Raw genomic sequence first — 17089 nt, 5'->3', positions numbered from 1 at the left:
ACTATGCTTTTGACTTTAACCTCATCTATAATTTATGTACAACTACAACTAAGGAAAAAAATTAAAAGTTGCTCTGAATGTATTTAATTTTATTGTTTTCTGTTTGTATTTTTATGTTTGGTTAACTTCCTGAATTTGCAACAACCACCCTAATTAAAAACAAGAAGCTTGAGGTTTAGGCACAAGTTTGAAAAATGTATATGTATTTTTTTAATCTTAGATGTTTATTGTTGAGCAAAACCAGCCTTGCATTCCTTGAGAATTTCATTATACTTAGCAAAGTTCCACTCAAACTTAGGCTCATTAACTCCCAAAAGCCTAAACAAATTCCTTATGTCTTATTTGGAAATTGGACCAATAATTCTCTCTTTTTTGTGTCTGTTAAGAACAAGGTTGTGGAGCAAACACTGAATTTATCAATGTGCTAAACATAAAGAATGTGAATTTTGCCCAGGCTCCTTTTGATGATAGTTCAAATGTCCAGGAATCACAGATATACAAAATGCATAAACAAATGCTACCCAAGGAATGGTCTTCCTTCCCAGTCTTCCCAATCAATTTTCACCATTAAAACCAAAAACAAAGACTTACCTGCCACATTCTCATCTGCATTCTAAAATAACACATTTAGCCAGTGTTATTGTTAATTCTCATGATAGGTTACAGAAGCATAAACATGTTTCTCCTTTAATTCTTCCTTTATTCTTACTTACTCTACCTTGTTAGAGATCTGTGCAATCAGATCTTGAGGACTTAGAAAATGTTCCTGATTCACTCCTTTCAGTTGTTTTCCTGATCATCAACAAGTTCCTAAAAATTATTTCATTCTTTTCCAAAAATTGTTGACTAGATTGTCCAGTAATAAAACTCCCTAAGGCAGACCCAAAAAGTGAGAAACTTGTAGTGTCTCCACTGTGCACCTAAATGCAGCTTGTTCCTGAGTGCAGCAGAGCAAGAGAAGCCAGGGACTGGCTACCAAAGGTGTGGAGAAGAGGAGCACCCAAACTTTGCCACAACACCTCTCTCTTCTGCTGGCACCGAGACTTTGCCGCAGACACCTCTCTCTTCTGCTGGCAAATGAGTTTTCCCATGGTTGAACTGACCTGAGCACAGTTTCTTGGTGGTGAAATGCTGTGAAGGCAGTGGGAAGGAAGCTGCCAAGCCCACCTCATCCTTGGCTGGCTCACCTACACCACTCTCCTCACACATCGATTTCTCCACTTCCTCCATTCCACCCCACTCCACCGCAACCCTTCCCACACAAACACATATGTGCACCTTTCTCTTCAGTCCTGTTTAGCCTTTCCCACTCAGGACCTTGGCTGCTTTTCTCTGGGGACATGCTCAAATATGGCACATGCATGAGTAGCTAACAGGAGGGGTAAGTTCCTTTTCCACCCTCTTGTTATACTGCACTACTTCAAAATCTGAGCCCAGTCCCTCAACTCCCGCTCTAACAACCCCTTCTCTGCTCACATGCCTCCTCTGCAGAACTGTACCAAACCCAGTGGCAGGGCAGGATGGTGGCTGACAGCCACGCTGCTGCTTCAGACTGTGCCTTGCAAGAGAAGTTGTGGTTACACAAGGGACGAGAGAGTAACCTCATAGCCAGGGCCAAGGCGTGAGGAACGAATCCTGCCTGCCTAGGACCCACAGAGTCCAATTACTCATTGTGAAGCAGACAGTGTGGATTTCACCACACTAACAGTCCCACAAAAACAACCCTTTTCTATCAAGTTAGCAAAACTTTTCCTCACTGTGTCCTCTGCCTTGCCTCTGCCTAGCATTTTTTCTTCATTAGCCAATAGCACTAATGTGGGAAAAGCCTTTTGTCAGACAGGCAGGGATTTTGCAAGTGCTTTACAACTCCCACATGTCATCTTCCCTCCTGAGGCAGGAAAACAATTCAGTCACATTCTCCTTACATCTGGACAGAAAAGCTGGTAGGAATGAATAAGAAAAGCAGCATGGTTTTGCAAAGCAGTGAACCATTCAGCTTGTTCCAGCTGTAGAAACCCTCCGGCTCCTTTCTCCAACCAACCTTTTCATTCCTAGAACATCCACTCCTCTTTTGCCCCTGCTTTTCTCCCCGTGAGAGACTGGTCAGGGTACACACAAATACAGCACTTGCCTCGATGACTTTTTGGGAAAGCACAGTCCTTTCCAAACTTCTACTCCCCCCTGTGGCAGCTTGATGACAAAAAAGAAATAGACAGTGCACTTCCCAAGTATTGCACTCCACCGGCACTCTTTGCAAGCCATTTATCAAGAAAAATAAAGATATGTGAAAGCCTAGGTGAGTTATCACTGAGTTTGAGAAGGTAAAATGAGAAAACTGTTCCCAGGGAATTTGAAAATCAACACTCTGTATCTTGTGAGTGACAGAAGGAGAAAGGCTACTTTTAAAACTCACCTGAAATTTTTATTACAAAGTTTGTAACTCACACAGGAACACTGTTAAGACAGATTTAAGATTTTCAAATACCTTGCAAAACTTAGGCAATACAAAAAGGCAGTTGATGAACTGTCTTTTCATCCCATGTCATAATTGAATCTCAAATAATCATACAGATCTACCATGTTATTAAGGTCAGACTTTTCCACAAGATCCATCGCGGATAACTTCCTCACAAGAAATGCACCACAAATAACTTCTTAGGCTCAATCTTCACAAAAACCCCATTGTCCAAAATGGTCAAAACAAACACCATACAGTAAAACCTAACCTTGATTTCTATTTAAAACCCTTTCATAAAAGGGTTATAAATGGAGCAATATGCTCAGGAACACGTGCTGTTAGTGAAAGTCCTACCACTTTTACAACATCATGCTTATTACTTAAAAGCCACCCATCAATAAGACATCTGTAGCAACATGGTTGTAAACACTGGACCTGAGACCATTGATGTTTAAAACAACTAGGTTTCCTCAATTAGTTCCTGCAGGAAATCAAAATATTTTAAACATGTCCCCACTTCCCCGACAATGTACGTTTCTTGGAGTATCTGCTTTTCTCATCTCCATGTGAAAAATGGTCTGACAGAGAATTTCCCACCAACACCAGAGGGATCAGCAGTCTGTGACGTTTTTCAGACCTGGCCCAGTAGTTGCTAAATTTCACACACATCCGTGGGTCAATAAGGAAGCCACCTTGGCTGTTGTAGGTTACATCCCAGTTTCCCTGCCTGCGTCACTTTTACAGATGTATTTACACAGGTCACATACCACACATCACTTGCTGAAAAAACAAGACAGCCAAGATGGCAGCTGAACCATGAGGAACATGGATCAAATTCTGTGATTTTTTTCCTGAAAAATCATAGAATCTCTAGAATTTGGTGCCAATGCGTCGAGGACATTATGTTCTTTTGCAGGTCAGCTGATGCAGTGTGCTTTTGAAGTCCTCCAGACACATTACAGACCTATACAATAAACCAACTCCTCCACTTCCTCTGGAAGGACTGTGTAAACAGAAAAGCCCACTACACCCAGGTCAGTTGTATCAAAAATGGGGGAGACATTTCTCTCATTTCATTTATCCCCAAAGAAACCACACTGTCACCCACACATGCACTATCCTATCAGACAGCATGGAAAATGTATCCCACAGGATTCTCCCCAGGCCTCTACTCCACAGCAGCTACAATATAAATTAAGAGATGGTTCATGGCAAAGAAAACTGCATTTGTTAATGGAAGTCCTTAATTTGGTCAAATATTAATTAAACACTGGTGTCTCAGCTTAGGGAAAAAAAAAAGCCCACAAACCCTCAAAACTTACACTAAGAGCTCCTGAAAAGAGCAGGTTGAAAGACTGAAAACAAGATCACATGCATTGTAGACTAAGCAGATCTGATTCTTTCCTGCCCACATAATCCATGACAGAGTGGGAGGAAGTGTTCATCCAGCTGTTTTCCACGTGGGGCCTCTGAGAATCTCAAAAGGATTTCTGGTGTATGTTCTGAGTCAATCCCTGGCCACATTTCCTCTCCAGCCAGCAACAGCAACTTTTTATGAATTGTTAACCATTTATGGGACAATTGTCAAAGGAGCGGTTAGTGACACACTGCAGCCCTACACTAGTTGACTTAATACAGCAAGAGGCTGCAAACCTCAGTCAAATCTGAGCAATAAACAACTGAAAGCCTCTCCCTCCTTACTCACCTTTGCCAGCCATGGAAGGACTCTACGCTTCCCCAGAAAAACCCAGGACGCAGCCAGCCTCCTCACAGAAGTAGTGAATGCTGCTCCTACAATGCTTGTAAGACCAGATCTGTGGCAAATTTTTCAGAATAAAATAAGATTAACTGAATCTGAGGCTCAGTAGGTAAAGGACATTTAGCTTCACAGTACTCATAATCTCACTTTCGTACAAATAGTTTTACATGTGCTTTGAATACTCATTTAGATTGCTTTGCTGGTTTAAGACCACACACATTCACAAAAACTCCAGTTACTTTTTAAGAATAAAGCCAAGTGCTTGAAGCAGCATTCTCAGGGACTCTAGAAGTAACAAAATATTTGCAGTTTAATACATAAAGAATGACATTACGGAAAACAACAAAACTCAGGTCTGCTAATGGGAATTTCACCTGATGATTTTGCTTTAGCTCAATGGACTTGGACTTTTCAAATCCCAATATTTTGATGGCCAGAAGTGCATTTAGTGAACTACCCAACTGATGCTAGGAGAGAATCTGAACCAGTATTTTAAGGAATTTGGACTAGATGCACCATTTCAGCAGCAAATATGTCCATAGCCTATGCCATCCACTGCCCTTCCCCGCCTTCTAATTCTGGTTCACTTTGGAGAAGAGCTAATGGCTCTCATTAGTAAGATTAGCTGATGTGAATTGTCATAGCTACAAGGTGAAAGGCTTTGTACCACTCTAACCAAGCAGTATAAATTGCACAACACAGATAAATTGCTTGACAGATCCTGGGAAATGTAGTCTTTTCTTTGCCTTTGTTGATTGGTGAGATCACACATCTCCCCAGAAAAGGATGAGTAAAAGTTCAGGAAGTTATTTACTTCAGTGCCCTTTCTATGCCGACAGATACATAGAATAAGCCACCAGATGACTTCTAAGAAAGAGAAATACCAGGCAACCACATTCATAATGGAATAAATCTCTTTATTTTTACTCTGTGTCTATTTCTGAGCTAGCAGAGTAAGTCTTTCTTGGAATCTGCATTTTAAGCAAAAGCCTACTAACGTAACTTTAACCAGACCTCTCAGAATTCTGAGATGTATTTATTACAATTTTAAAGAATTGGTGAGCATTTTGGGAAAGGAACTAATTGGCACACTAAACCTGAGGCAAGCCAGAAATGTCTGCAGCCAGCTACAAGCCTATCGTGATGATAAACAGCTCAGGGTCCAGATGTCCATATATGGCAAGACTTCCTATAAGACTGACAGTACTGTATGTGCATTGCGTATGGTTGTTGGATCAGATTCACATTCCTCGGGTATGTTTCTCTGGGAGCTTTTGATTTCCGCTTTGAGGGCTGGCTCAGACCTCCAATTGCTCTTATAAAAAAATATCTGTGACTGAAAGTTGAAAATGTGCAAGATTCTTTCTTTAAGTACACAAACACTCCAAGTCTAGCCACTTTCCTGTAGTCTTGCCAGGTTTTCACTATGTCTGATACCTGATCAAGTGACTTTTTGGGGGGAAGCAGGAAAAAAAAAAAAGAAGGAAAAACACAAGAGAGGAATGTAGCAATCCACACCTGTACATTTTACAAGACTTCACCAACTGAAGCTGATGTAGACACACACATACCGTATATAGCTGTGTAAACAAGTCTGCAAGGCTGGTGTAGTGAATTCCTAGTTTCAGCAGAAAAAATATACTATCTTAAAAGCATGTGCTGTATAAACACCTGCATGGAAGTCAAAATTAGTGCATTTTAACCATTTTATGCATCAGTTCCAGGATGTACTTGTCCAACCTGTGGCATACTCAAGAGGCACCTGGATGTGGCATCCGAGAATACTGTTTAGGGGTGATTATGGTGGGGTGACATTACTGGCTGGACTAAATGTTCTTGAAGGTCTCTTCCAACCTTGAGGTTTCTGTGGTTGTCATCAGAAAGGATAAGGTGAAGACAGACTGGAGTATGCAAGAAGTGCCTTTGCTTTCAAGTTCTCTTTGTCCCCGTGCGTACATACACACGCACCAATGAGGTACCCATTGTTACACACATCTAACAACACAGAAACCAAGATGACCAAAAGGCACTCCTGTGGACTCTGATTCTTACCTACCTGCATGTGCTGATACAACTTGTAATTTAGTGGGCTCATGCCTGATCCACAGTGGTGCAAGACCAGAATTAGTTCTGAATTCAAGTAACTATTCAGGCCATTTTTCTCAGGGCAGCAAGTGTATGGGGCTTGCTGTACTTGGCCTGCAGTGGGAGGACTTAGGACAGATTTATCCTTTAATTTTGGATTTCCTGGCTTTCTGGTAGTTTGTTACTTTTAAACATACTTTTTCTGTCAGTGAGATTCTTAGGTTTTGTTTAATAAAATTGTATCTCTGAAAAAACCTCTTACATGGAAAGTTATAAAACATGTCTAGAGTCTCTCTCTCTCTCTCTGATGTTCTACCATATTTAGGCATTTAAAAAAGGCATTCTGTTTACCTGGTTACATTTGCATTTTGGTATGCATGTCATACATAGTTTGGTACACATACTATTTACCCAGCACTGAGGCCACTGGAGTCCTTCAAGTAAATACAGATTTTAGGAGACCTCATGGTTTTGGGAACATATATTATTTACCATAACTGTTCCTCTGGGGTTCATTTTTTCTTCCAAAGACAATCTCATTTCTTTTAATGGAGAATTTCAAGTAGAAGAAATGACATCCAAATGACTTTACCAGATGCAGTGCAATGCTGGCAGAATATAAGTAGCAGTTTTACAGCACAATGGTCCTACTGGGGCATTACATGGAAGACCTTTTCCTCTCATGAATCTTGTTTTATTATCATAGCATCATAGCATGGAAGTATGCCTAGATATAGAGGGACGGAAAGAAGTGGGGAGCAAGGGAGAATGGCAGTGGGGGAAAGCCTGCATACAAAAGATGAGATTTCCTAAGGTACTACCAGATTTTAGATTGCTTATTGTGATGCATTAAGCCAGTCTCTCTTACTAAACACTAACATACTTCCACAGGTCAAAAGCCAAAACATTGGCATTCCTTGTGTTAAAGCGGAGGTCAAACAACATGACATCACTGAATATTCAAATCATACACAGGAGGCAGGGGAAGAGCCATCCTCCCGGTTAAAAAAAGAAAAAGAAAAAAAACCAAACAATAATCATAGCAGCTATCTGCAATGACTTAATACAAGCCACAATGCTTACGTCCTGGGTTCAGTCAAATACAAACCACAGTGTTAAGGTTTTGGCTGAATGAGGTAGCATGCCATTCTCTTCTTGTTGTAATCCTGGGGCAGACTATCAGGAAGGCTGGAAGCAGGGATGTGCAAGGAACGAGGAACGTGTTGCTCAGAAATGACAGCTGCACACAGGCAGTGGGAAAATAATAGCCACTTCTTCCATGCTTCAGACTCCACTCACTGTGCCAAGTATTTCAGAGTAAATAGGCACTCTCTCTATTCATAGAGAGCATCTATTAGGGAAGGAACACATTACAAATATTCAGTATGATTCAGTGGTACACAGAGTCAATTTATACCCGGTAGCGTAATTATACCTTTTTTCGGTGGTACCAAAGCGCCCGGACCGTTCGCCGCCGGACACCGGGTACCCCGCGCCACCCCGATCCACCCGCCCCGCGTCCCCGGTGCCCGGGGGAGGGACGAGGGACGCGAGGGAGCACAGGGGAAGGGAAATAGCGGATTCCCCCGAACGCCCCTGGCAACCGCCCCGCCGCCCCTTCCCGCCGGACCCGCCGCCCGCCTCGAAATAACGCGCTGCCGGGGGCGAGGGGGGGGGCGGCCGGGAGCGCTGGCAGCGACGGGGACTCACATTTAAAACACATCAGGACGAAAAATAAAAAAACCGTGATGGGGGGGCGGCGAGAGTGTGCGCTGGGGGGGCGCAGCCCGAGGAATGCGGGAGTCAGGGGTCAGGGCCGCTCCGGGGCGGCGGCGGCGGCGTGGGGCGGGGCGGGCGGCGCGGCGCGGCGCGCAGGAATGCGCGGAATGTCGCTGTTTGTCCGCGGCCCCATTCAGCCCATTGGCGAGGCCGCGCCGCCGCCGCCTATAAAGGGGCGTCCGTCCCGGCACTCGGCAGTCACACAGCCACTCTCCCGCCGCACTCGGACGGAGCGGAGCGGAGGAGAGCGGAGCCCAGCAACTCCCGGCAGCAGCCACCCTCCAGCACAGCGCCCACGGCCCGCCGCAGCCCCGTCCGCGCCGCCGAGCAGATCCGCCCTGAGGGAAGCTCTCGGTTTACCTCGGCTCCCCTCGCCGCCCGGCAGCCCGACGCCGACGCCGCCGCCTCTTCACCCACAAGGCGCTGACCGCTGCACGATGGTCCCCAACACCTTGGCCCCGTTCGCCCTAGCCCTGCTGCTCGCTCTCCTCAGCCCGGTAAGTGCTGCCGCCCGCCGCGCCGCCGCGCCTGCCCCGTCCGGCCGGTCCCGGCGGCGGCTCTGACGCCCCCTCTCTCTCTCTCTCTGTCCCCCCCGGCAATTTCAGGAGGCTCAGGGCCAGGATTGCAGCGGGCAGTGCCAGTGCGGAGCCAGTCCCACCTGCCCCGCCGGCGTCTCCCTGGTGCTCGACGGCTGCGGCTGCTGCCGCGTGTGCGCCAAGCAGCTGGGCGAGCTCTGCACGGAGCGCGACCCCTGCGACCACCACAAGGGGCTCTTCTGCGATTTCGGCTCCCCCGCCAACCGCAGAATCGGCGTCTGCACCGGTGAGTGGGGGCCGGGGCTGCCGGCTGCCGCGGGAACGGGAAACGGGGTCCTGCTGGGCAGGGAGCGAGGAAAGTGGGAACCTCCGAGACACCCACCCGCCCGACTCACGCTCTGCTCCTGCCCCTCGCAGCTCGGGACGGCGCCCCGTGCGTGTTCAGCGGCATGGTGTACCGGAGCGGAGAGTCCTTCCAGAGCAGCTGCAAGTACCAGTGCACCTGCCTGGACGGCGCGGTGGGCTGCGTGCCCCTCTGCAGCATGGACGTCCGCCTGCCCAGCCCCGACTGCCCCTACCCGCGCCGGGTGAAGCTCCCTGGAAAGTGCTGCGAGGAGTGGGTCTGCGATGAGGCCAAAGAGCAGACTGCCGTGGGACCTGCACTTGCCGGTGAGTGGGGGGCTCCATGTAGATGGCAGCCGGGGTAGGGGACACCGTGCATGATGGAGGCTGAAGGCAGTGGAGTGCAGGGCAGAGGCTGGAGGGCTGCAGTTGGTGGAATCACCCCACAGATTTTAGCTGCCTGAATTTCTCAGGAAGAGGAAGGAGCGTTTAGAGGGCTGAGGTCAGGCAGTGGTCTCATTTTGGTTTTCTGTCTCCTGCAGCTTACCGACTGGAAGACACTTATGGTCCAGACCCAACAATGATGCGTGCCAACTGCCTGGTACAGACCACGGAATGGAGTGCTTGCTCCAAGACCTGTGGCATGGGTATCTCTACCAGGGTCACCAATGATAATGCCTTCTGCAGACTGGAGAAACAGAGTAGACTCTGCATGGTCAGACCTTGTGAAGCAGACCTGGAGGAGAACATCAAGGTAAATATTTTTATCTCTGTGTATGCTGCACTAGGTTGTTTCCATCCTCTGGCAGAAGGACAGTGACCAAAAGTGCAGAGCTGACAGGTAGTCAGTTTCAAGTGGTTTACGTCAAAATTTGAGTTTTACCCTAGTGGCGATCACTATTTACAATTAAATGTCCTTAGTTTTCTCTCATGCTGTGTTATGGCACTGTATAAGACAATTTTGCCTAATGATAACACAGGATTAGCATGGCTGCTCACCACTAACTTGCAAGCTTAGTGTGCTTTGTGAAAGCCTACTTTCTAAACATCTTGTATTCACTTCTATCCTGACAGAAAGGCAAAAAGTGCATTCGCACCCCCAAAATCTCCAAGCCTGTCAAGTTTGAGCTGTCTGGCTGCACCAGCGTGAAGACCTACAGAGCTAAGTTCTGTGGTGTTTGCACTGACGGGCGCTGCTGCACGCCCCACAGAACAGCCACCCTCCCTGTGGAGTTCAAGTGCCCTGATGGGGAGATCATGAAAAGGAAAATGATGTTCATCAAGACCTGCGCGTGCCACTACAACTGCCCTGGAGACAATGACATCTTTGAGTCTCTGTACTACAGAAAGATGTATGGAGACATGGCATAAAGCCAGGAGGAGACGCCAAGTGCATTCTCAACTTGAACTGATTTGCATCTCATTTTGTAAACATGATTCAATAGCACAAGGTATTTAAATCAGTTTTTTTTAAATTTCAACAAACTGCTCCATGTGACTTAAGACAGTTTTTCTACTGACCCCAAATGGTGATTTGAAGAACGTAAAACGGACAGTGGGACCACAGCAAGACACAGCTTCAGAACTTGTTCCTGAGGTGGTGTGATGGGGTTAAGGGAAACAGGCAGGAAAAGCAGATTCAAGCAAATGTTCCCTTAATGTGGTACAGCGTGCTTCATCTAGTAGTGCAATTGAGAAGAGACCATTAGCATGTTTGCTGGTGCTGGCTTAGACACAGCAACAGCTGGAATGCAAACACCCAGCAAAGTGCTAAGTAGAAGGTGTTCTGTTAGTCAGGACAGTAATGTTTCAGCTCTGACACTCTGATTCAGATGGCTTGGCCAACAAGAATCAGAATCATGTCAATTAGACTGGACAGCTTGTGGCAGTTAATTTACCTGTAACAAGCTACTTTTTATGAATATTGTAAATACTGTGTGTATATATATTTGTACAGTTATCTAAATTAATTTAAAGTTTTGTGCTTTTGTTTAATGCTTTGAAAGTTCAATGATAGCCTTCTTTTTTGGATCAAGATAGGTAAGATTTAAAGCTTGTTTGACAATGCATTCAAAGCATGAAATAGATACTCCAGTGGAAATTGTTCAGATAGGGCCAAATGGTGAGTTGAGGTCAAGATGAAGCTGAGGTGCCTGTAATGTTACAAAGCATTCGTCTGGAAAAATATGTTTACTTACTACTTTATAAGACAAGTTGCTTTAAGAGAAATCATTGTTCTGGAGCTCATCAGTCTTTCCACTTGAGCATTTGTTTCTTTCTTTGACTATGGCTCTTTTTGGACAATTTATTTGTTGAGAAGTGTGACCAAAAGTTACATGTTTGCACCTTTTTAGTTGAAAATAAAGTATTTATATTTTTTATATAAATGGCTTGGTATATTCATTTGCCTTTAGTCTACACTATTCCTTTTCATGTTTTTAAAGGGGTTGCCTTTGCACTAGATGAAAATCAAGTAATGTGTGGTGGGTTCTTTCTCCAGAATCACATACACTTAGGAATAAGCTAAAGATTTACTTATTCTGTTACTAGTGAACCAACTGTATAGTTTGTTACTCTTCTGAATTTAGAATGGAGGGAAGGTCCAGGCTTGCTTTGCCAAGCCTAGTATGGCATTAGAAAGTGCAGCAGGTCTCCTCATGCATCACATGTAGTTTGAAAGGAGTCAGCTGGTCACCACGGTATTCAACTGCTTCTGTAATACACCACACAACATGTTTAATTTAATTGAGGTGTTCCACTGGTTAAGATTTGTTTTCAACTAAGGCAGGGAAAATATTTTTAATTACTAAAAGCATTGAAGTGGTTCTTGACTCTAGACTCAAATCCAGAAGTCCAAAGTTGGTACAATTCTCAGGTAATAGCTAATGAGTTGTATCATAAAAATCACAGAATGCAACAGGTTGGAAGGGACCTCTAAAAAACTTCTGATTTAACCTTCATGCAGTGTAGGGCTAATTTAGATGTAGCTTTACTTGAATTAAAACCTAACTGTGGTATGGTAGAGCACTGAGCTCTGGTGGCAATTACTCAGAGTATATTCCTGCTTGCTGACAAAGCCAAACCATTACATGTGACAGTTCTGTGTAAAGTGTCCATGGGTGCAAACTCCTGCAGGGTCACAGATGAGAAGTAAGAGCTACACATTTTGATAATGGTCCAAGCATTCTTCTTAGATAAGCAAGAACTATTTGTAAGGACAGTTGTGAGTCAATGCACTCATCCCCCTGAAGCTAGAAGAAAAGCTTCAGTCCTGTGCTGGGACCTACATCAATAACAGACTTTTTTTGTCCCTTTATTGAGACAAGGAGATTCTTTGAATTCAAAATTAACCTTTGCACTAGAAGCATTAATTCTTGTTTTCAGAAAAAAAACATGCTCTCCAACAAGAATCCTTTTCAGGCAAACAAGTTCAATCTGGAATTTCCTGGTGCTGAAAGAGTGTTAGCTTACAAAAATGTCCATCCTTCCTGAGCACCTTCCAATCCCATTGATTTCAGCTAGCATTAGCAGCAAATCAGTGTAACACCAGCTTTGACTAATGATGAACAACAGAGCCCTAAACTAATGGGAAGTCAATGGGAGTCTTGCCAATGGCTTCACCAGGCTTTGCTCAAGGGCATAGAAGCATTTTCCCTTCCTCTGAAAAATAGAAGGAATTCTCCTGGCATGAGGAAGTGGCTTTCTCTGTCCCATATGAAATACTTTTGGGTAGCCTCTGGCTCTTATGCTCCCTGAGACTCTCCAGCATTTTTCTCTGTGTTTTTTTTTCAGATTATGAATATTGTACAGCCATTCAGCTCACCCTGGAAATGCTTCAAACACTTGTACAACACTGAGGAGTGGTTGCCTGACCACTACTGTGGCTCCACCCCCAAATAACGATGAGAAAACTCTCATTTCTAGTTCCAGAAAGGACAGGATGTACGTGGACTTCATTCATAACCATCGCTATAGAAGCTCTCAGGATTAGCAGAAGTGAAAGAAGCACAGTGTACCTGGCAGGTTGGGATGAATTCCTGTGAGAAATGGGGTGCTTATGGCACTGCTTAAGCGTGTTGATGGACAGCTCTGCTCTGCAGTCTTTTATCAGTTAGTATCAGATATTAAAATGAATGACATTTCCTAATACCATTATTCCCATGAGCCTCACAACCACAAGATTCACTCATGTTCTGCTCCCAGCTCTCTGCAGCGTGGGCTGTATCTCCAATACCTAATCCACACAATGCTGTGGCCTCCCCTGGCACTGTTGTCCAGCTGTGCCTGGCAAACAAGGCTGGAGGGTCAGAGAGCAACAGCAGGCTCTGGTTGAGTAAGGGCTGTCTGAAAGACACCTGCAATGGGGTTAACCCAAAGCAGCCCAGGACCACTACCTGTCCTTTCCCAGATTGTGTGATGATGAAACTGTCTTGCCTGCCATCTGACACATTATTGCACTGTTTCACAGGCCAGCAGAGCACAGAAGAGGCCTGTCAGAATATTTTGACAGTGGTTTGCTGTTGCCACTGTGAATTAAAATAAGGAAGTACGTTACACATGCAAATCTGTTAAGCATTGTTGCTCTCCCCGAGCATATCAGGGGTCATAAATCTCAGGTATGCATTATAATGGATTGCACTCCTTTTTCCAGGAATGTGTGTAGTCTTCTGACAGAAGCATACATTTTACACCATTTCACAGGTGTTAGACCTCTGAAGGTTTTATCTCTAAAGGTAAAGAAATTTAAATATTTTGTTGTATGCTCTCCTAGAAGTATAGGTAGGCATCATACTATTTGTAAGGCTTTCTTTCAAAGGTATCCCAGGAAAAAGGAGCCCTTGTGTGGAATTTATGGCATCTTAAATGGTGGCTTCAATGTGGGCCTTTCAACCGTAAAGAAGTTTCCTGATTTCATTCTTTGTGCCTAAGATGCATAGATGGAAGAATAAAAACCTGAGTTCAAAAGTCCAAAGTCACTTACATGGGAGAGAACACTGGTTCATGCTCCTTTCAAAATACCTTGTTTTGGAAGTCTGCTTTTGGTTGTTTGCATCCTCAGAAAATCCTACTGAGCAAGTTTGCTACTGTTCTTTAAAAATATTTTATTCATATATGAAAACATGTTCATTCTAATTACCACCTCCTTTAAATGGATCTCCAGCTATATTAATAATACAGTTGGTAAAGAATCACTGTAAAGTCAATACTAATTTGATAAAAGGTATTCAATTAAATATTAAACAGAAATTCAAGGTGGCTGGAGACCAGAGTATCAAATACTTTGAAATAGTTCTAAACCATCGTATTTCAGATTTTTGTACCATAACACTTTTGCATGGATTTGCAGCTTAGCTTTCTAACACAATACAGATGTGAACAACAGACAGGGATTATAGCCCTTTCATATGAAATAGGCTCTACTCTCCAGATGGAAATTTGTCAGATTCCTCAGAGCTAAGACACATCCAAAAGACACTAGTTAAAAAAGTCTTCAAGAATGAGCCACTTTTAATGATTTGCAACCACACAGGAACAAATAAGTCTTTGAACTGTATCCAGTTGTTTGTCTCACAAAGACGGGGAGTCAGCTGGGAAAACTGACTTTTGGACACCACTGGAAATAGCATATTTTTTACTAGATCATTTGTATTTTTCTCATGTAGCATAGTTTTTCAGAACTCGCACTTGAAGAAAGCTCTCATTTCATTATACTGAAAAGGACATTAAATATAAGAAGGAACAGTAATATTCTTACCTGAATATATAATAATTCAACCATTCTGACTTTGTATCCTACCACCAAAAACCCAAGTTCTTTAAAAACAGTGCTTAAATGTGGCTTTAACTGATGTTATGCTATGCCTACATATGGAAGTAGTTAGCAAGGAGAAGTTGGGATGAAATACCACTGTAAGGCTTTGCCCAAAACCCAAGAAGAATCTGAGAGAGGAAGTAGTTCAGTTAACTTATTTTTCCTCTCATTTTTCCACTTTTTTCCTCCCTGCAGTTCCTTTGATTCATGTCCATAAATGGAGATACCAAAAGCCACTACATTCTCACAGTGTTTTTCAGCCTGCCTGGAACCAGGAAATACCAGGAATTTCTTCAAGGAACCTGTTCCCAAACTGTACTAAAGCCTTCAACACATTTAGCGTTTGAACAGAGCTTAGAAGCATGACTAAGGTCCATCTCCACTGCACGATGCAGTGTTGCTGCTGCATAAGAGAAGAACTGTTTGCAGTCCTTAGTTCTTGCCCTGGCTTTTTCAGCTCTTCTCTGTGCCAGTCCAAGCCCACATCCCCAGAGTAGTGAATGTGGGCCCATTCTGAAATGTCCCACCCTGAAACATCTGGCTGCATATTGTGGCAGCATTCCTCAGCTCCTGTCTGTTACTGGGGCAATGCCAATTGCAGGACTACATACATTTGCTTAATGGTAAGTAAATTCAACCCTGGTAGGAGTATAATGGTGGTTATGTTGTGAGGAACAAAGCATTTTACAGCCTCCTGAGCAGGACCAAAAGGCTGCTAACGCAGTACTGCAGTGCTAATACAATCCAGTGGTGCCTCCATTCATTACTCAGCCCCATTAATTGAGCCACTGAAAGAAATGCGCAATCCAAATAAATGTTTGTTGGTTTAAATTAGACCTATTAAAAGCAGGTATTTAGCAGCTTTCAGCAGCTAGAAAACATGTTTTCCTGCTCCTGAGCTGAATGCTAAAAGCAAGCTTTTCAGCCAGTTTTCAGGACTCCGGTCAGCCTAGCTAACTGACATAACTGCAGTCAGACTGGTATGGACTACCTGTGACCCAAAATCCTAAGGCTGTACAATTTTAGGGGAACTGCATGGGACTGTGTGCCTTGGAGGTCTCCTGGGAGGACACAGGCTGGCTCCTGTGACATTTGCTGGGCAATAAGCACTTCCACGAGCACAAACTGCACAAAATAGTGTTCTGTAAACAGACAAAATTACAACCTAGTACAACCTAATACGGAAGTAATAAGCCAGGGTATCTGGTAAATGAAAGAGAAGCACAAGTATTCAAATTAGATCTGAAATATTATTCAAACTTTAGACAATGTAACATGTGAGAAGGTACTTGATATAATCTTAATACACTGTGATATGGTGTTAGGTATACTTTTTTAATTGACAGAGCAATGGAAATAAGTAAGAAACCATATTTGGCCTTTTCCATTTATATATGCTGTTCTAGTTCTAAGCTTGTTGTGAGGTTAAAAAGTCCAAGACCAGCAAGTTAATCAAGATTCTGAAATCTAATATGTTAGGAGTTAATGAAGAAAGCCAGCTCATCTTACCTTGGGAACTGCCACAAGTGTCTCAGTGGGTTTCCCCATCAGCCTCTTAGCTGTAGTTGCCCATCTGAGGGAATCTGCTCAACTGAGGTTTTTCTTTATCTGTAACTCAAAGGATTTTCATATGATGACATAGAAATGAAATATTTCTTTCCTTCCACTGATTCTTCCAACCACAGCTCCATAGCCACTAAATAGTCACCTTGGAAAGAACTGCATAGATAAGAATATGCCCCAGCCTGGGATCTTGAATGGACCCCAGCATGGCTAACACCTGTCCCAGCACGGCTAATGCCTGTGAGAAGTCACCTGGGATCAGTACTTCAAGGGAAAGCAACATTTGTTTTTTCTTGCTGTGCTAAAGGTACAGCATTGCTGCTTATCCTTATGATCCACAGGAGTACTAAAGAGCACTCTAGAAAGTGCCATTTTATTTTACAGTAATTTGATTACAGACACCAGGAAATGCTGTTGGAGAAGAATTGGCAATATTATCCCACTTCGCAAGAGGGTGCCTGACTTAGAGCTAGTCAACATGGAAAACATCTCGAGTAAGGATATTCTGGGAGGTTTAACCTTACACACACACAAGCACTTACACACGCAGACATCCCCATTGTAGCTGCCTGTATCATCTAGCTATTCTCATGAAGATGCAATTATTATATAAATGTGTTACCTTATACAATATTCTGCTCTACAGATGTGAGTATGCTCGTATTACCCTTTGGATAACTGTATGCAATGGGGATTTTTAGTTCTGGCTTTTCTGACTTCTGCAAGAATATAATGAGCATGGCAAATCTTGTAAG

General features: G+C 43.8%; 1 protein-coding gene across 1 annotated transcript; it reads left to right on the top strand.

The window, feature by feature from the left end:
• The first annotated feature begins 8173 nt into the window (after window positions 1-8173).
• Window positions 8174-11346, top strand: CCN2 (cellular communication network factor 2). Its single transcript, XM_038130983.1, has 5 exons — window positions 8174-8578; window positions 8687-8903; window positions 9035-9286; window positions 9502-9713; window positions 10034-11346. Exons 1-5 carry the CDS (start codon window positions 8180-8182, stop codon window positions 10328-10330), a joined length of 1377 nt encoding a protein of 458 aa, XP_037986911.1. The 5' UTR covers window positions 8174-8179; the 3' UTR covers window positions 10331-11346.
• The last annotated feature ends 5743 nt before the right edge of the window (window positions 11347-17089 follow it).

Source organism: Motacilla alba, chromosome 3 (genome assembly GCF_015832195.1).
Source record: "Motacilla alba alba isolate MOTALB_02 chromosome 3, Motacilla_alba_V1.0_pri, whole genome shotgun sequence".
Taxonomy (NCBI): domain Eukaryota; kingdom Metazoa; phylum Chordata; class Aves; order Passeriformes; family Motacillidae; genus Motacilla; species Motacilla alba.
This window is presented reverse-complemented; position numbering and strand designations above follow the sequence as displayed.